Below are 21,869 nucleotides of genomic sequence, written 5' to 3'. Positions count from 1 at the left end.
TTTCTATGAATATTCACAGGCATAAATCAGCACTAATGACTCTCAGTACTTAACACCACAGGCCAGAATAAAAATTTAACCAAAGACCAAAAAGATCACCATTCATTTAGCATTTTAATTAGCATTTTCCATTCAACTGTATCCACATACTGACCTAAGCAATTTAGTTTACCAGTTTCTTGAGTCTTTTCCACTACTTATTACCCTATAATTCCATCCAAGGGATTTCTCTGATCACTTGCTTCACGTGCTGTATACTCCAGGAATGTGGAACCACTAGAAGTTCTATGAGCTTGTTTTGCTTTGTCTCACTTCCTCATCTTTCTGCAAGTAGTTGAATGGAATGCCCTCCCCATACCATTGTCTTCCAACCCAAATTTTATTTAGTACTCACTGTTTGTTAATTCCAGATATGGCCCTGGGGATACAAAAAGAACCAGACAGGGCCATTACCCTCAAGGAGCTGACCAAATAAAGGAAGTGGGAGCAATGGCATATAAACAAAAACACAGGGTATAATGAGTACTATTTGAAATGTGGGGGGAAGTATGATGATAGCACAAAGGAGTTAGTAAACCATTTTGCCTCAGCAAAGGCTTCAAATAGAATGTCAGGCTTGAGCTATCAGGCTTGAGCTAGGTTTTATGAATGTGCCAACAAAATATGTGGTATTCATATACATACAACAGAATGTTATTCGGCCTTAAAAAGGAGGAAATTCTGACACATGATGCAACATTGAAGAACTTGAAAACATTATCCCAGTTACTTTAAGCCAGTAACAAAGGGACAAATACATGATTCCACTCTTATGAGATACCGAGAGTAGGACACTCAAATTCATAGAGACATAAAATATAGTGATGGTTTCCAGGGACTGGGGAGAGGGAGGAATGAAGAATTAGTGTTTAATGGGTACATAGTTTCACTTTTGCAGGATTAGAAGACTTCCGGAGATGGATGGTGGTAATAGTTGCACAACAATGTGAAGTACTTGATGTCACTGAATTACACACTTAAAAATGGTTAAAATGGTAAATATTATGTTAAGTGTATTTTACCACAATTTAAAAAAAATCAGTTGGCATTCACCAAAAAGACAAAGGTGAACAAATATTAAATGAGAACAAGTGCAAAGCTACAGAAATTTGAAACTGTACCACAAAAGAGTTCTTAGAAAAGTCATTTCCAAGGCAAAGGAAAAAGAACAAGAAATGATCAGGTTGGAAAGAGATGTAAGGGCCAGCTCAAAAAGTGCCTTGTATATAATATAAAGATCAAAAAGTGCCTTGTACATAATTCTAAGGAGTTTAAACTTTATCTGACAATGTGGAAACAATCTGATCAGAACATCAGAGCTTATAAATCTCTCTTCTGATACTGGCATCCCTCAGGGTTCTGTCCCTGCCCTTCTTCTCAAAACACACAGTCCAACTGTGTGATCTCATCCATTAGATTCAAGGGCAATCTATATATGAATATCAATCAAATAGATCTCTATCTCCTGGGGCCCTGTATATCAAATTTTCCAGTTAACATTGTCTCAAAGCATCCCAAAATTAGCATGTTTAAAACTGAATCATCTTTCTTTTTCTTTCTATCTTCCCCCATTACTTTTCTAAGCCTCTTTCTCACCTATAATCTTCATCCCAATGAATGGCACATCATCAGACAAGTCACCCAACCCAGAAGCCTAGGAATCGTAGGAGGCACTGAATTCCCAGTACCTATTGCAGTGGTACTGGACTCGGAATAAATGGTTGTTGAATGATTTGCAGAACGACAGAATGGAAGATGCAAAATGGGATGGAGGTTAGTGCTGGAAGCAGGAAGGAAACCAATAAAATAGCCCAGGAGAAAGATAAGAAGTTTTCAACCTTGGAGAGGAGATGGAGAAATAAAGTGATAGTCAGAAATTTGACAGGATTCAGTCGATTCATAATAAAGTATAACTCCCAGCTTTCTAGCCTGGACTTTCATGTGAATCGTTTTGCCATTAACTTTAGCAAAGCAAACTGGATAATTACCATTGTATTGTACTTATCTATGAGCATATATATTTCCCTTTTAACAATTGAGCTACTTAAGGTGAGGAAATTTTATTCATTTTTGTATCTCTAGCTTCTAGCAAATCATAGGCTCTTTAAAAATGTCCAGTAGGCCAGGCACAATGGCTTACACCTGTAATCTCAGCACTTTGAGAGGCCAAGGCGGGTGGATCACCTGAGGTCAGGAGTTCAAGACCAGCCTGCTCAACATGGCGAATCCCCGTCTCTACTAAAAATACAAAAATTAGCAGGGAGTGCTGGCAGGCGCCTGTAATCCCAGCTACTCGGGAGGCTGAGACAGGAGAATCGCTTGAACCTGGGAGGTGGAGGTTGCAGTGAACCAAGAGCGCGCCACTGCACTCCAGCCTTTTTTGGGACTCGGTCTCAAAAAAAAAAAAAAAAAATCCAGTAAATACATATGAGTGATTAGTTTTAACCCTTGTGGGTTGGAGGTATTTGATATTGTTAGCAGAGAAAAAAAATAATAAACCAAGGAGGAACATGATCGAAGGAGAAAATAATTCAACTTTGGCAATATTGAATTTAAGTGTTAACAGAACACTATCCATTCATTCATTTATTTATTTACTTGCTCACTCACTCACTCACTACATGTTTATTGAGTATCTATTGGACCAGGGCATCCAGGGTACATGGTCAGCAGAGAGCTGCAAATGCTGGACTAGAGCTCCAGAGTGGGTCAAAGTTAGTGAGAGGCACTCCAATCCATATTGCTTACATACATGTCAGACTCAAAAATGATGCCACAAAAGGGAGTAAGACTGACACAGGAGAAAAGAGGGCTGAGGCAAGAACACAATGAGAAAACGACAGGTAGGGAGCAGAGTGTAAGAGAAATCATAAGAGAAGACTAAGGAATGCTCAAAGTTAAGTAAACTCAGAGACTAGTGTCAGAGAAGGCCAGTGAGGCTAAATGTTCAATGGTAGGGTAGCATTAAATGCTCATGCTGCAAGCCTGTAGCCCATGAATTAGTTGTAAATAAGGGACAGACAGGCAATTTAACTTAATTTAATTTAATCTAATTAACAAGTATTTCAGACCCAAGGACTCATGGGATTGTGAATGTCTTTTCTAGGTTCTATTTTAATGACTGTAATAGAATACTTATGGAGGAAAAAGATTCTTCTTATTAACCCAGTAACACCATCACAGAATGATTGGATTTTCCTTTTATTAGAGAAAAAAAAACTTTTACTTGTTCTACATATAACCTCTTTCATATTTTCTTGTCTCTGAGGACCCCAAGCCTAATGTCTTAAAAAAATTATTTGAATCTGTACTCAAATTGCATTCTGTCATCCAAGTAAAAAAAAGGATCAATTCTGATGCCCTCCATGTGAGATTCTGTTTTCACAGCAGTTGTGATGGAATATCCTGAACAATTTATATTCTCCTGAATTTCCTTGAGACTAAAAGCATATGTTTACAAAATGAACCTGAAGGTCATACTGTAAGCAAAGCACTGTACTAAGTACTGTGAAGCATGTAAAAGTATGTACTCTTCAACTTCAAGGAGCTTAAATCTAATTGAAAAGAAAAACCAGCTGTGCCCAGGTAAAACACCATAGAGGATAAGAGAGTAAACAAAGTGATAAGCCATATACTATGCAGACAGAAATTCCTTCTAGAGCTCCAAGAAAGGAAAGATTCATTTTGGTCAAAAGGAAGACTTCATAATAAAAGATGGGATTTGAGTCACATGCAATAAGGAAAGGCATTCAGAGTAGAGAACAGAATAAATAATCAGTGAGAATGGGCAAGCTATGTGGGAAAAATAATGAGGCAATCAGCCTAACTAGAACAGTTTGGGTTGGAGAGAAACAGGAAATAAGATAGAACAGCTAAGGTTAAGTTATATTAGAAGCTTAGGCTACATGTTGGTAAATAGAACTCTATTTAGGTTCTTGAGCAGAAAGATAACATAATGAAAGGAAGATCATTCCCAATAGTCTGATTAAAATTAATGTTAAGTAGGGGATTTCTGGATTCACAGAACAATTAGTTCTGTCCAAAATTAAAGCACTCCATATGAAAATTAATTCTATTTAATAAATAGACAAGAATTTTCCTAGTGTTCTTAGTTCCTGCTTAAGTTACTGTGATGTGCCCAGTGAAACTCAAGTCTAACACATGCACCCATGGAGCTCTCCACCCAGCTGGAGGAAGAAGGCACTTCTGAAACATAAGCCTCATTAACATATGCTCTAAATGTTAAGAACTGTGCTAAATTCTCTGTGGAACAACACTAAGAAAGATAAAGAAAATGAATTTCTACTTTCCCTTAGTTTTAGGTCTAGAAATTTCTGACTGCTTAAACTATACATACCTTACTTTTAAAAACACCAAAACACCCACAGATAATGTCCTGAATTGATACCACAAATGGCAAAGTCAAAAGACATGCACACACAACAAAAAAACTAAACACAAGGCTTATTTAAATAATAATAGTAAACTTTCATGCAAAAAACATGTATAGGCATATTGTTTGGAAACATCTGAAATTTAAAAATTGCTTGGAAGCATACCATAACTCTGCTAGAACTCTTGAATGACAATTAAATAAATTGAAATCATAAAATCACTGAGCTTAAATCACCTCAGAGGCCCTTTAATTCAATACTCTAAGCTCTGTTGGAACACTTCTAATGACAGGTAACTCACTATTTCAGGAAGTGTTTCAGTCAAACATCTAAAAAATTCATTTTTTAATGAACCAAAAGCTTTTCCCACATAACAGCATTTCAAATATTTGAATCCCATGATCATGTACACTGCAACCAGCCCTACACCCCTAACAGCCAAGTCTTTTCTCAAATTCTACTTGCCTCTCTAAATGGAAAAGTTAACTCTCACTAAACAACTGCCTCTCTTTTTTATTTACATAGGGAGCATGATGTAATGGGAAGACCTCTGGAGAGAAAGTTAGGAAATCCATGTTTGAGACTTTTTTTTTTAATTTCCTGAATGAACTCTATGTGCTTTAGTTTCTTCTTATAAGACGAGGAAGATAATCTAGAGGGTCTCTTAAAGTATTTACCAATTTAATCTTGTACTCTATATTAAATAATTATACCTACATTGAAATTTAACCTCATTTACTGCAGGTACAGACTGTTGCCTGGGAAGCAGGAAAAGCAGTATACAGGAGTAGGGGGGAAAGATTTTTTTTTTAACTATGTGAGTTTAAAGAATAGATGGAATCAAGAAATGAAAAATACAAAATGGATGGAACCAAGAAATGAAAAATACAAAATGGATGGAACCAAGAAATGAAAAATACAAAATGGATGGAACTAAGAAATGAAAAATACAAAATGGATGGAACCAAGAAATGAAAAATACAAAACGGATGGAATCAAGAAATGAAAATTACAAAATATAAAAATAAAAAATACTATTCTGAAAAGCCAATTTTATGTACAAATGATTAATCTATGTCAAATGTAGAGATAAATGTCCAAAAGATAGAGAAAATATTTTACCTTACCTTATGTTTAGTAGCTTCAATGCATTTAGCAGCACTCCCCTTTTTACATCATAGTCTATTTTCTGATCAGTTCCAAAGCTTGGGGCTCGGTTAATCTGAAATTTACAAAGAAGACAATATTGGAAGGTGAATAAATATTCAATACATATTTGTTAATCCAATGTGGGATCTCTAGCCAGTAGAACAACTCTACATTAAACCTCAAAGCTTTACATGGTAGATGGCCCAGTTGTTACTGCCACATCTCCATTCGGCATCACTCTAGGTCAACAAATTGCAAGGGATTGACTATTAGCACCATCTCCTTCCCACGGCTGCCTTAGTTCAGGAGCTTTACTATCAGTATAAGCTGGCCTCTCCCTCCATTCCACTCTCTCCATTACCCCATGCAATTTAGGTTTTTTAAGTTTAGGAAAGTTAAAAATGATTTAGCCTAACAAAAAGGAAATAGTGATATTCATGTTACCAACACAGTAATAATTATATCAACACAGTAATAATTATATACATCTATGTATTTAAAATATGGAAACTATCAGTGCTCCCTTTTCACTGCCTCAGATCTTCAAGAATTCATTAAGATGAAAAATAAAAGAGATGGAGTGTTTGTTTTTGTCTTTGTTGAGTCTTGTTACTATTGTCACTGTTATAAAAATATAACTGGAATAGCTGAGGTTTAAGAAAATTTCTTGATCAGTTAAATCAGTTGGTTAGAACACTGCTGAGTTCAACACAACAGCTTAGCTTCTTGACCACCAACTAATCCCTTAGGCTATCTCAAACATAATTATATATGCTACTAGTCACAGTTATACACATCTGTCACCACAAGAGACAAAACAATTGAAAGCATGCATTCCACAACTTGTACCTGAAGAAATATCACATTATAATCAAGACATTACCCAGGAATACAACATCTTTAATTAGAAATGTGTCACAGGTTCACCGCAGAAAAATAAGTAAAAAGAAGGAAAACAAATAACAAAAGATTACCTATAATCCCACTACTTAACACTTAGTGTGTTAACCGTTTGGTAGATAGTATTCCAGATATTTTCAATGTATACATATTTAAAATATTCATTTTACCTTCCAAATGCATGTCTATACTAACCATACTTTATTTTACATTCTGAGCTTTTATCTTAATAATGTATCATGAAAATCTTTCGTCATGCCATCATTTTGATGGATGCATGGTACTCCTTTTATAGAGATATGCCATGTTGTATTTTGATTCCTTTGCTGATTTCTGATTTAGAAGGTGATGGACACATTCCTTTATTTGTGATATAGTCTCAAGGAGAAGGAAATAGCTTGAAAACGGCAATAACATCCATTTATTATAGGTCAATTTGAGAAAGGGAGTTTATTAATCTATTACGAAAGCTCTAAGCATTTCCCTTTACAAGTGCAAAGAAAGGGTAAAGTTATACATTTTATGGGAGAAAAGTTTTAACCATACTGATTCAAATTTCTGGTGTTTATAATACAATTAATGACAGTGTTGCCACTATATGTGACATGGTTATAAAATAAACCAGACATTAAAGAACTGATGAGTCAGTGGTACATTGGAATGTTATCTGTCTTTGTAGAATTCCTCAGAGTTTCCATTCCAAATTTCAGTGTGGAATTGTGCCAGGCATATCCCTCCTCCAGGATGGTACTGAGGTCTTGGTATAAAGCCATCTCAGATCTCAATCTCTCTCTCTCTCCTTACCTATTTCAAATTTTTCCCTCTACTATAAGATAAATTGGTCTGTGAAGAGGTATACCCACACAAGATATTAATAATATGTGGAAAGGCAGGAAACCTTTTTCAATTTAGGTTTTCATTCAGGGTCGTTCTTGTTTTTTTTTTTTTTTAAGTTTTATGAGAAAGGTAAAGAAAAAAAATAAAACAAAAACCACAAATGGCTGACAGAAGAAACTAAAAATTAGTGTTCCACCCAGCCAAAATTCTCCTCTATAATGAGATGATGTATTTGGTTCTCATTTCCTACCCCAATTCTAAAACAGACAAAACATAGATGTTAAAGTCTCAAAATTCAACAGCTTGTAAATGCACTAAGAAATGAAAATTATTATAAAATATATTAAATTAGTAAACACTATTTTCAACTGTCCTAAAAAGTTTTATCAAAACAAACAATCACTTTTTCCACAAATTAAAGTATCCATAATAGTTTCTGCGCTCCTAAGTTGGTGCTGTTCCCTCTGCGCCACAGCCTTTCCCCACCCCTACTTTATCTCTCTCAGCCCCCAGCCCCTACCCCACCCTTATGTAGCCCTACAAACTTTGCTCAGGTGTTTCTTCTGTAAAGATTTTTTTTAACTCTCCGATACACACAGGTACAGAGAGATATTAATCATGCTACTGTTTCTGTCATTTCCCTTTTACCTACTAGTACTTATAACTATTACCATAAAATGCACATCTGAATAATGGCTACACCAGGGCAAGTATTCTGTCTTCTTGTATCCCCACCACCTAACACAATGACTATAACTTAGTAGGTTCCTGTTTAATTTAAGAGTACTTAAACTGTTGGTGGTATCTTCATACTCCACCCAATTTCCATGTTTTTCCTAAAAAAATGTTTTCTACTTATGAAAATTTGTGCAATTCTGCCACTAGCAATCAGTCCCTGAAATTATTCTGGTTAACTAAAAGTTATTACATACCCAGAAGCACCTTCTACCTTATTCCACTTGATGGCGCCAAAAGGTTTTTAACAATGTATATTAGACCCACTAAAATATCAGCAGGGAGCAAAACACAAGACAAGATTAAAGATTCTTTTAACTGTTTTAATATAACAAATGTTCATTATTCACAGCTCTTGGTTATTGTGGAGTGTTTTAATGGTTCTGATTAATCTAGAAACAATGAAGGAAAGAGTAAAGAATGAAGAAACATTCATGCAAACAATGGTTATTTTGAACCTTTTAAAATCCAGAATTCAACCATTCAGTCAATTCTGATTTAGCAAGCTAATGGAAAGCTCTAGTGAAGCAAATGTTTTTTCTAAAAAGGTAACTAAGATATCTATAAAGTCATTATTTCCTACTATCCTCCTTATGCATGTGCCTTCACTTTTTCCCCACTCCATCAATGACAAAAGAAAAGTAACAGGAGCAGAAGACAATATAGCTAAGAACAGGAAAGGACTGCTGCAGAAAAAGTAAGAAATCTAAAGAAAACTTCAGGCCTTAGCAAGATGAAGGGTCCATAGTGCATAGTCAAGTGTTTTCATATCCAAAGAACAGAGGAAGCAAAGGATAAGTAAAACTTCCTCACATTTATCTTATCTCTAAGACCCAGGCTGGAGCAAAATATGAACATCCAACAGAGAGAACTGCATTTCCTTGGAGACACAATACGTGTTATTGTTTAAAGCAGATGTGACCACACACAGGCACACACACACACACACACACACACACACACACACAGTCTTTGGCCCTCAAATTAGAAAAGTGTCATTTCTTTGAAATGTATTTTTAGTATCTTCATCTCACCCACCACTCATTCAATTTGCTTATGGAAACCTTGATATTATACACACAACTTCTAACTTATAAATCACTAACAAAAAGAGAGATACTTGATTTAAAATGAAAGGTAGTGGTTGACTACATCTTCTATAGCAATATGTTCCTGATCAAGTTTCCAGAACATGATATTTAAGCGGCCACAAGAAGGTATGTAAACCCAGATCAAGGAGCTTAAAGGGAACTGCTGGATGGGATCTTCTGGACCACGTGACTTCTAAGGTTTCTTCTGGGTAATATAAATATAACTAGCAGGAAAAAATATAAAAATTGTCAACAGAGATAATTTTTACTTTCTCCTTTTTACTATTCTGTATGTGTTACATGACCTTTTATCATCAAAGAAAAATAATGGTAACTCTCACCCTACCAGGGACTGGCAGCAAACCTGAAGGCATACAGTTGACAGTCTCCCTGAGGGAAGCCCCAGGTATATAACATGGCCTTAAAGGAGAAATTTACCACCTGGGGTATCGGATACTGAATCCTGATTAATGAACCAATTGGAGCCTCTCGGAGAGTTTGAAGGGGAGACACACTGAAGGCAAGATCCTGAAGCCCAAGCACCCACAGAGAGGAGAGACGCTATCCAGAACTCATGATGTGGTAGAAGCCAGGAGGCTGAGAAAATAGTAGAGCAAGTAAGCAACAAATCAGTAAAAGCACCTCCACACTTCAATCCCAAATACCTGGCCTAGAAATTCACTTGATGCTAATTTGGGAAAAGTAATATCAAACACTGTGATTCATTCTTAGAACTGTTCTAGTCCCTGAATTTTTATCCTCTTCTTCCCACTTATTCCATTCAGGCTTCATTCTGGACAGTTAATGGGACAACTGTGTTAAGTACACATTTTTAAAGCATTTATTTTAATACATAAGGACAGTGATAACTCTTCTTTTTTTCTTAAAGAATGCCTTACCTCCAGAAGCCATGGCTTTAGTTTTCTATCCAACAAAATATCAAATCCCAGGACTTCAAAGCAGACACTTTCGCTTCCTGGAGGTTGACCAGGTCTACACATTCGATACGCATGCAGGACATGAGGTTCTGCTACAATCAGGGTCTTTACCACCAATTCCTATAAGATTGTGATAAAAGAGGTGAAAATGCCTTTGTGTCTCATTTCATATGTGCAAACATAACCGGGGCCCACAAACTGGCAGCCTGGCCAAGCTTACAAAGCTCTGTGGCATCCAGCCCCTGCCACTGCTCTGACTTCATTCTTCACTCTTACCCCTGTCCACTGCACTCCTCACACTTGCTTTGGGTTCCTCAAGTAAGTGACACTTCTTCCTGTCTTAAGTCCTTTGCGTTAGCTGTTCCCTCTTGTGGAATACTCTTTCCCTATATTCCCAAGTCTAGCTCTTAGACATTCAGAGAGGCCTTCCTAACCCTCAAGTTAAAAGCAGCCACCCTTCATTTCTTACTGCACCACTACACACAGCATATAACCAGCTGATATTTTTCTTTTTACATTAGAGCAGGGTCCTAGTCTGACTTATTTATAACACCATTCCCAGTGCCTACAATAGTAGCTGGCATTTAGTAGATATCCAAGTAAATCTACTACTTTGTAAACAAGTAAAACAAAGCTGATAAATGTGGTTTCTATACGTTAAAAACAAGTAAGGTAGGAGCATATGCTAGCCCCATCCAGAAGAGATGAGGGTGATAGGAAGGAAAAATTCCAAGGAGAGTAAATTATTTCACAAACACCAGTATAGAAACTCCACTTAGATAAATGCTGAAAGGGCTGGAAGACAAAATCTATGAGAGTTGAGTTTCTTTATTCAGTGATGATTTTGTAGTGTATAAGTTTTATCTGAGAAGAGTGTCACCAATTAAAAGATTGGCTTTCAATATTTTCTGAGAGAAAACACATAATACTACTAGGGTGAGTTATTAACCCTAATTTTTAAAGAGTTGTTCTACTGAAGTTTCAGAATAAGCTGTAGGAGAAAAGCTGTCTCATTTATTTTTGCTCAGAAGACACTGTCATTTTAACTCCCTCTCTACAGGTATAGGCAATAGAAAAAGACAGTTAAGAACCTGGCTCTAAAATAGGCCTCTTGTGTTTCTTCCTGGCTTTGTAACTTGTTAGCTGTGCAACCTCAGTCATGTTGCTTAAACTTTGTGAGTCTCATTTTTCCTAAATATAATCTGCAAAAGGTTAATGTAAGAAAAAAATGAGATTCCATGTAAAACTCTTAGCATAGAGCCCAGAGTACTATTATTGTTACTGTTATTCTATCATTCCTCTAGAATTCCACCTTATATATCAGGTTAGACTCAAATATTCCACTACCTGGTGGAACAATATTTATTATATGGGTGATAAAAGGGAAGACAGAAGTTAACCTCACTGTTACCCAGAACCACAATCCAGTTCATATTTGGGAATAAGTATCAGATGTCCCATGAGAGGCTGTTTTCAAAAAATTTTGTTCAAGGTTAACAAATTCATGACAGCACCATAGCATATAAAATAAAAGACAAAAAGCCACTTTATATAAATCTTCTCCAATATTACTGAAACCACTTGAGAGCAGAAAAAGTTAAAACTTTGATAAGTATGTGTATGGAGTATGGAACAGTACAGGCTGAGAGAGGGGGTGGGGACTGATTATTAATCAACAGACCCTGAATTACAAATCTGTGTTTTTGCTACGTAGAAAATAACCTGTTTTTAGATTGTAAAGGCAAGTTTTCAGTAGATGTGAAAACGAGGAGTCATATAAACAAACACAAATGAAATTCCACTACTGTTTTTGAGAATTTACAACATACTATCACTGCTTTAAAATGTGATTTTTAGATTTATACCTTAGGTATACAAAAAGCAGTAAGGATAGTTTTTTTTAATGATTATACTCATTTTTAATCTCCATGGCTTGATTTTCTACTGATTTTTATTACTGACCAGAACAAAAGTACACAGCTCTGTTCTTCACGGAAGGTATTGATGAATGCTGCTTTTTATATATTGATAGTTACCTTTTAGAGAAATTGCCCCCCAAAAAGAGGTTATTAAAAATAAGTTATAAATTAAATTCAGGGAATTTGTAAACTAAGACATCAAGATAAAAATTTACTGCATAATTGCTTTCTCTACCTCCTCCTGTCATTCTCTTTTTATATTATCCCATTGATTCACCTTAAACAGTTATCTATGTAAAGTATACCAATTCTTAATAAAAACAGCCAATTTTCAAATAATTACATAAATGCAGAGAGGTGTCTGACAAGATAATTAAAATAAAAGTACTTGAAAAAGCTACATTTATTAACTGATTGTTTATAGATGATTAATATGCATTCTAACTAACATAGCCAAGAATGATGCAAAATTTACCCACCTATAGACAAGACCATGAAATGTGTCAGAGCTTAATAGGCCCACATTGGCTATGTTTGGGTCATATCTAAAAATTATACTTAAGGTTCTAACAGAAAGTTAATTTCCATATCCTCTCATTAGTATTAGTCTTGCTTATTTACCTTCTCTTAATTCAATTGTGTAGGAAAAACGCCACTTAAAACCAATACATGTAAAGCTAATGACCCTCATTATTCTCCCTGATTCTCTCTATACATGCCTCACCAAAGCAGCCCAACAGGTTCTACCTTTTCACAAACATGTCCCCAAAGAGCCAAATCCAAATGAGGGTTACAAATGTGTACAGAAAAAAAAGAATGCCAGAGGGTATATAAAACTTTCTTGGTCCCACTGAGCAACAGACCAAGGCATTGAATTATCATCAGATGGAAGATAGTATGATCTTCCATCAATGAACTATGGTCCAAAATTAATGAATTTTACCATTTTGATGCTTCTGACTCACTATGATAGTAAACTGTCATTAGAATGGTTTTTGGAATTTCCACAAAATTAGCCTTGAGAAAATAATTACATAAACAAATAAATGCAGCATTGTTATGATCCAATTTCTCATTTACATGCATTTCATCTCTCAGGAAGTTCTAACTGAAAGTTAACAAATTGGTGGATATCTGACCAAATCCAGATGACATTTTTGTTTGTTAGAGTCCCAACATTTTTAAAACTTTTGAGTCCATTGCCAACATTTAAAATCATTTATGTCATTTATGTCATTTACACATAATTTATCAACAAATTAGAAGAATGAGCCCCACTGGGCCTAAAATATTACTGGCACCAATAAGCTGGTGCTGAGTGGTGGCTACCTCCTTCAGACCTCTCCTGACTTTCAAATTATCACAGTTCCCAGAACATCCTAGTTTCTTCTATCCAGAGACCACTTCACTCCTTCTTACTTGTCTGACACCTAAGGACCTTTGGATTTATGGCCTGTGATATAGAAAGTAAGATAAAAATGTCAACAAACAAAATAAACAAAGGATAAATAGAGTCATGTGCCACATAACAGCATTTTGGTGTACAATGCATAGCATATTCAACAGGGGTCACATAAGATTATAATACTGTATTTTAGTGTACCTTTTCTATGTTTAGATATACAATTACAATCGCCTACACTATTCAGTACGGCAATTTTTTTTTTTTTTTTTTGAGACCAGATCTTGCTCTGTTACCCAGGCTGGAGTGTAGTGGCACAATCCTGGCTCACTGCAACCTACGCCTCCCGGGTTCAAACAATTCTCCTGCCTCAGCCCCCTGATTAGCTGGGATTACAGGAGTGCGCCACCACATCCAGCTAATTTTTTATATTTTTGATAGAGACAGGGTTTCACCATGCTGGCCAGGCTGGTCTCGAACTCCTGACCTCAAGTGATCCGCCTGCCTCAGCCTTCCAAAGTGGTGGGATTACAGGCGTGAGCCACCGTGCCCGGCCTAGTACAGTAATGTTTTGTACAGGTTTGTAGAGTAGGAGCCACAGGCTATACCACATATAGGCTATATGATAGCCTAGGTGTATAGTGGGCTATTCCTATTCTAGGTTTGTGTAAGTACAATCTGTGATGTCTGCACAATGACAAAATCACCCAAGGATGCATTTCTCAGAATGCATTGCTGTTGTTAAGCAGTATGTGGCTGTGTAATGATCTGATTTTTTTCTCTCTGGTCCTCTCAATTATAGGGAACCAAGTTCAATCAACTCTTAATGAACTTTCATGGCCTGACGATACTTCAAATTATTGCTGAGGAAAGACTGTTATAATTGTGGAATGGCATAATCTTACTGAAATATCACTCCAAAACTTAGCAACATCATGTTGATTTGCTTGAAGGAATTCTGTAAACCATTTGATGGAACGTTTGCTGCCTTTGTTCTCAGTTTCATCCCGTTCAAAACGCTCATTATGCTTGTTCACGGAGTAGTTTGTCAGATGCATGTATAACTGGGTCTGTAACAAGTAAGAACCAAAGTTGTTACCATCTATGACATCCTAGAACTGCGAAGTTTCAGAGGAAAAAAAGACACTCAAAGACTAAAGAAAGTTTTAAAGTTTAAACTACATAGATGAACAATCTCATGATTATTTAGATAATATCCCAATTAAATGGAATGGCACATTTCCCTTAAAAGGGTTGAGAATGTAATCATCTACAGAGTTACTTTACATATTATTCGAAATATATCTACCATTAAAAAGTATCAAATTAATAAGAATATAGAGTAATTCAAATGTGAAACTACATATTGCTAAGCAAGAAAAATGATCTGAGTTTGTTCTTGTTAATTTGTTTGTTTTTAATGTTTTTGGCTCTGAGAGTTTTCACTCAAATCTGTTTTGGGAAAGGAATTTTCTGAGAGAGCATTCTATGGCTTTTCAAAGAAAAATCAAAATGAAAACTCAAGTAAGTAACATAAGCCGAGAGGCAGGACTACCAAACACAACCTCTGCACGCCCATACTGACTGAGAGGCCCCTTTAGCTCGGTACCACAGTGCACTTAGAGTCAGCAGACAGAATGCACCACATAATACTGTGCAGGTGTCCAGTACCGTATCGTCCTCCATACTGGAGCTCTACGTTTTTGTCTCTTTATAATCTTACATTTGTTGATACTATTTTCCTTAAATAAACTTGAAAAAGAACCCAAAATTTAAAACTCCTCATAATTGTCAATTAATATATATCTAATGGCTTTTTATCAAGCTAGCACAAGCATTCATAAAAATCTATCTTTAATTCCTACCCTCCTCACAATCCTAAAGATTACTTAAGATAGCAATGTTACATCACAATTAAAATATACTTCATTCACATTATTATTATTTTGATTTGTTAATAGCCAACTATATTCATGTCATATTTTATTTTTGCTGCAGTTCCTTAGGCCTATGGTATTGAAATCTTTGAAGCAAGAAGGCAGAAATTACAATTTGAGGTACATGTTGTTTATTAATCCATGTGCCTACCACTGATTAACAATTTATTTTTTTCATTCATTAAACAATATTTAAGGAACACCTATCTGCAGCAATCTCTGCTGGGCACTGTGGATACAAAGTCAACAAAGTAAACAACGGTCTCTATCCTTATGAAACAGGGAAAGTTTTAAATCAAACGATACTTAAAAGAAAAAGCATAAATCTTATGCTTACCTAATTTTAAGTGCTTAATTTAAAGAAAAAGGAAATTAATCAAGCTGAAGCATTTCCTGGTTTCCAAAATACAAATTTTCTTTAACTTTTAAAAAAGAGGTTTGGAAAATAATTTCGTAAGGAAGTCTTTACTTGGCAAGACTTTCTTAAAATTAATAATATTAATAAAAACACTAAGAGTCTAGTGAAAAATTAAGTAAGGGAACTTTGCATTTTTCTTAAACAGTATCTTTGTAAATGGATTGGAAATTTCACAACTTCACATTTACCTTGACAAAAATAGACATCTAAGCAGTTCACTGCCAGTTAGTCATTTGCAAGAAATAGAAGTGAAAGCAGCTATGAACCATATAGCAATCTGCAATGAGTGAAAATAATATAACCATAGCCCACCCTGTTTTTCAGCATGCAGGCTTGATATAATAAATTGGTGTACACAAAATTTTTCAAGGATTGGCCAACCACTACATTGGTAGCAAAAAACAAGTGTTTATTATATTTCAATGTTTGAAATTCTGTCTTATAATCTCCTTATATGTCGTTTATGAACATTTAATTCTTATAGAAATAATACAGCTCAATATAAAATACATGCTCACTATTTTAAAAATTTGTAATAGGAAGAAGGAAAAAATATGCAGTAAGCTGCCATCCAGAAACAACCAATGAGAGCACTTTGGTTTAATTCTTCTAGCCTTTTTTCTAAACTTATCTTTTACATAACCGTGGTCTCACTTTACAGACACTTCTGTATTTCACTTTTTAATATTTTCATATCTCAACCTAGAAATTCAATCATGAACTTCTAGAAATATATGAGTGATACTGACACTTAAGTATGAGAACATCCTTTTTCTATATATGTAAAAACCAAAGCCTGGAGCTTATGTGATTCAAGAGCACATAGCAAAATGAGACCTAGAGGCCACATTTCCTTTCTCTCAATCTCTCATTGAGATTAATCCCACTGGACTTAAGCTAATTATATACACATAGGACATTAAAATAAAGCACTTTATCATCTAAAAGAGCTTCCAAGTCTTATTCTTTCCAATACTATAAAAAGATCACTCCCACCTTACATATATATAATCCACTCTTACCCATGCCAATTATTTAAATTATAATCTATGTATTGACAAGTCTCAAATTATGTTTGTAGCTCAGAAATGTCTTCTGAACTTCACACTTATACTGTATAACCAAATGCCTACAGAACAGATCCATTTGGAGGTCACATAGGCCTTTAAACTGAATACATCTGCTTTCCACAAAACCTTTAATAGTTCCTGTATTCCCTTATCACAATGAGTAATACACCATCCATCAGATGTCAGAAACCTGAATTTTATTCTTGATTTCCCTTTCCCTTGCTCTCATTCCACAAATCCAGCCTGTGACCATATTATATCAATGTTATCCATGTTATCTTAAATATATCTCAAATCCATGCTCTTATTCTTGGTCCAGACCCACTGCTACTATTTCAATTTAAGTCCTTTTTCCTTCCATATATGGTCAGACTAGAATACAACTTTACATATTATTCAAAATATATGTAACTTCTTGTCTCTCTTACTCTAATCATTCCCATCCATCTCCACCCCCATCTCACATTCCAGACCAGACCCCATCTCACATTCCTTCTTTCGTTTATGTAAAACCTTTTGATACTTCCTTTTATCTTAAGTTAAATTCTACAATCCTAGACAAGGCCTACAAAGCCTTAAGAGACCTGGCTTCTAGGACTCACCATCCTCATCTCTGAACAACCACTCCTTCTTATTCTATACTTTAGCCAAACTGACCTTGTCTGCTTTCTCCAGACATGCCATACTCTGTCTTACCTCTGAGCCACTCTTTTGCCCGGAGCTCCATCCAACACTACCCTACGCCTGAACCTGGCTAACTCCTCATTATTCAGATTTCAATTTATACAACACTCTCTCTCTAACCTTTATCTCCAACTGGGTTATGTGCCCCTGCTATGCACTGCCACAGCACCCTCAGTTTCTTAAACCATCACACTTACCATCAGATATTATAATTGCTTATTTTATTTTCTGCCTCCCCACTAGACTGTTGCTTCTGTGAAGTCAAGCACTGTATCTGTCTGGTCATTGTTTTTCCAAAATTAGCACAGTGCCCAGAATGTAGTAGAGTTCAAACATTACTTGGTGATTGGCTTTATCTAGACCGTATAACCTTTAATAATGTTTCTTTCTTTTAACTTCTTTTCCTGTGAAAAGTTTGACAGTTTCCTTATTCTTCCTTTGCCAAGTTTACAACATTTTTCATTTTATTGAACATAGTACCATTTATGATCAGCCATTATTTAATGTTGAAAAAATGACCACACTTAATGGAGTTAATTGTGTGGATAATATTAGGAGAAAACAATAACCAGGTATTTGACAAGTTGGGAAACAATTAATTGTAATTTTAACTATAGTTAGGTAATTCCAAAAATAGGTTTAGAGGTTAACTAAAGTTTAAGTACACATAATAAATTATAATTTAACTTTCATAAGCTACAAATTACAGTAATTATTTTCATGATAAATTATAGCTAGAACTTTTATAAATATGTTATGGCTGCACAAAAAAAGTCTTAATGAAAAAATATCTACACAAAGCTCCATTTAATAGGCTTTAAAATGCACACTGAAACTGCTCATTTGTCTCAACTTCACATTGGTCAATGTAAGTTGACAGCCTTACTTCTCTTTTATTGCAACAGAAATTAATAACTACTTTCTGATAACTTTTGCCTTTTCCTTTTCATATACTTTCTCCCACATTCAACATGATCACACCCTACATGTCATACAAAGCCTGCTCAAATGCCACCTCCTCCATGAGAAGCTGAACACAAACTGTCCCAACACAGCTCCAAAACACTTAATCTGTACTTCTCCATTGCATGTTAGTATTATTTATAATATAGTCATTTCTATATAGGGCCACTGCACACAGATGTTTGCTTTGAAATCCAGCCTTGTGCTCACAGCATCCAGAGAGGGTAATTTTTCCCAATTAGCCTTCAATTAGCAGATACCTTTATTTTCTAATGTCCACAAAGCTGCCTGTAAGTTAAAAGCAATCTTATTTATGCACACAATTCTTCCAGACCACAAAAACCTGAGAGGAGGAACTTTCATTCATACAATCTATATGCCTAATGGATGCTTTAAAAAGTATATGTTGAACAAATGAATGAAAACATAAGCTCTGTCTGGTATCACTTACCAAATTGGACTCATTAGGTGGAATGTACTTCTCTGTACCCATTCGCACAAGTCCATCATGGTAGAGAAATATTTTTAGTGGATCACACGATGTAACCAGAATATAAATTCGTAAGTCAAACTTGTAACCTTCCATTAGGAAAGGCTTTTCAATGTATTCTTGAACAATCAAATGATCCTGAGATGGAAGTTTGTCACCATTTCTTATCAAAGAAATCCTATGTTTAAAGAAAAAAATTAAATGAATGATTTGACATAGAGCAAGATGTTTAAAAAGTTATAGATATACTCAAATGGAAAATAGTGGAGTAAGGGACTCCAAAAGTCTGTCCCTCCACAAAAGCAATGAAGAGCAAAAGAAATCATAGGAATCAACTTTTTGTAACCCCAGAAACTAAGCAAAGGCTTGCAGCAAATGGAATACTTAACTAAGAAAAAAACAGCTGGATCTGTGTCAAAGAGCTTTGTAACATTTTAAGTTAATCTAGTCCCGTCATCCACTCCCAGCTCAGCAGCAGCCTTGAAGAGCCTCGTTTTCAATACCAGTACTGGTCCTGGAGCGGGTAGAATGGGCTATTCTTACGGTTGGTTGTTTTGACCTGTCTGGTGGCTTCCTGGAGGACCTCAAAGGGCTTGCTTTTAGCTTGCCTAACTTGGAACTTTACCAGTGCTGAGGCAACTACTTTCAGAGATAATTGTTGGAAACATTTAAAGGCAAATGTATTAGTCACTACTGTCTAGGTTGTTTAGGGCAACAGTTGGGCAGACAATAGACCAATTAAAAAGACTGGGAGGAAGGGTTGATCAATGAGAATCTTTGAAACTTTGAAAAGTTCTGACATATTCTTGGGAATCTAGACGACCAGTTACATGCCCAAGGTTAGAAGCATGCTCAAGAAAGACCCGAGAAGGCCCTAAGCTGTCCCCTCTGGCTAACCATCAGACTCTGTACAAGCAGGAAGTTAAGGCTAAGGCAGAGTTGTAAATTATTTGTTTGCATGTTGAAGGCATGTCCCAACAATCATGCACACAAAGCCATCTACAAAAATTGGGAGCTTTTTTCTTGTTTGTTTTGTTCTGTTTAAGGAAATCTCTGTCCAATTATTAGCTGACCACTGAGCTAACAGAACAGGAACTTCAGTGGCCATACACAGCACAGAACACAGACTACAACTACTACAATGAGCTGCAACAACAAATTGTGTAGAGGGGGAGAGTTTGATTTCTAGAATTGCTATAGTACAATACTCAAAATGTTCAGATTTCAACAAAATATTATGAGGCATGCAAAGGAAAAAGAAAGTATGGCCCATATACAGGGAAACTATCAATTAATAGAAACAGTTGCAAGGAAGCCCAGACATTGGGTTTACTGGATAATCAACTATTTAAAATTTGTTCAAAGAGCTAACAGAAACCATGTACAAAGAACTGAAAGAAACTATGAGAACAGTGTCTCACTAAATAAGGAATATCAATAGTGATAGAAAATTGGGGAAAAATAAAGGAACCAAACAGAAATTTTGGAGTTGAGAAGTATAATAACTGAGATTAAAAAAATTCACTAAAGGAGATAAACAGTATACTTGACAAGGCATAAAGAGAATCAGAAAACTTGAGGATAAGCCAACTGACATTATCTAGTCTGAGGAACAGAAAGAAAAAAGAAGAAAAATGAACAGAGCCTACAAAATCTGTGAAATACCATCAAGTACAGCAACACACACATAACAGGAGTCTCAGAAGGAGAGAAGACAAAGAAAAAAATCCAAAGAATATTTGAAGAAATATTGGCAGAAAACTTCCCAATTTGATAAAAAACATTAATCTACACATCCAAGAAGCTCAATTACCTCCAAGTAGGATAAACTCAAAGAGATCCATATCAAGATACATTATATACATTATAATCAAATTGTCAAAGAACACCAGAAAGGTGACTACTCAGGTAAATATAAAAGTTCTGGCCAGGCACAGTGGCTTACATCTGTAATCCCAGCACTTTGGGAGGCCAACATGTGTAGATCACCTGAAGTCAGGAGTTCGAGATCAGCCTGGCCAACATGGAGAAAACCCCATCTCTACTAAAACTACAAAAATTAGCCAGGCATGGTGGCATATGCCTGTAATCCCAGCTGCTCGGGAGGCTGGGGAAGGAGAATCGCTTGAACCTGGGAGGCAGAGGTTGCAGTGAGCCAAGATCATGCCACTGCACTCCAGCCTGGGTGACTGAGTGACAGAGCGAGACTCTGTCTTAAAAAACAAAAAAGTCTCTCTTACTGTAGTTTCGGTTTTTAACTCCGCATTTTTCCTAATGAATTGAAAGACAACTGCATAAAACAATAGTTACAAATCTATACTGACGGACACAGCAGGTGCAGAGATATAATTTGTGACAATAACAACATAAAGGGAGTAAATCTATGTAGGAACAAAGTTTTTATACACTACTGAAACTAAGTTGGTAGTAATATAGACTGGATTGTTATAAATTAAGACACTAATGGTAATTCCAGGGCAATCATTTTTTAAAACTCAACAATATACAGTAAAAGAAATGACAAGGGAATTAAAATGGTACAGAAGAAAATATCTATTTAACACAAAAGAGGACAATATAGAGAAATTGAGGAACAAAAGCTACAAGACACATAAGTGGCAAAATGGCCTAAGTAAATATTTCTTTTTCAGTAATTACATTAAATGTAAATAGATTAACTCTCCAATAAAAGGTAGAGCTCGGCAGAATGAATTTTTAAAAAACATGGTCCACCAATATGCTTTCTACAAGAGACACCCTTTAAAGTCAAAGACTCAAATAGATTCAAAATAAAAGGATGGAAAAGATATTGCAATAAAACAGCAACCTGGAGTGGCAAAATTGTTACAAGAGATAAAGAATCATATTATACAATGATTTTTTAAAAGTCAATGCCTCAAAAA

General features: G+C 35.6%; 1 protein-coding gene across 3 annotated transcripts in view; it reads right to left on the bottom strand.

Moving 5' to 3' along the window:
* Positions 1–21,869, bottom strand: part of TTLL7 (tubulin tyrosine ligase like 7) — a 129,337-nt gene that overhangs the window by 52,053 nt on the left and 55,415 nt on the right. For all 3 annotated transcript variants that reach the window (XM_024234439.3, XM_024234456.3, XM_024234446.3), the window contains 4 exons: positions 18,928–19,144; positions 14,310–14,474; positions 10,045–10,203; positions 5,561–5,655 (listed from right to left, as the gene is read on the bottom strand). In XM_024234439.3, the coding sequence (XP_024090207.1) occupies positions 5,561–5,655; positions 10,045–10,203; positions 14,310–14,474; positions 18,928–19,144 (636 nt within the window). The remainder of the gene's footprint in view (positions 1–5,560; positions 5,656–10,044; positions 10,204–14,309; positions 14,475–18,927; positions 19,145–21,869) is intronic.

The sequence above is a fragment of the Pongo abelii genome, chromosome 1, assembly GCF_028885655.2.
Source record: "Pongo abelii isolate AG06213 chromosome 1, NHGRI_mPonAbe1-v2.0_pri, whole genome shotgun sequence".
NCBI lineage: Eukaryota > Metazoa > Chordata > Mammalia > Primates > Hominidae > Pongo > Pongo abelii.
The sequence above is the reverse complement of the archived record's forward strand: the minus strand, read 5'-3'. Positions and strand labels throughout refer to the sequence as shown.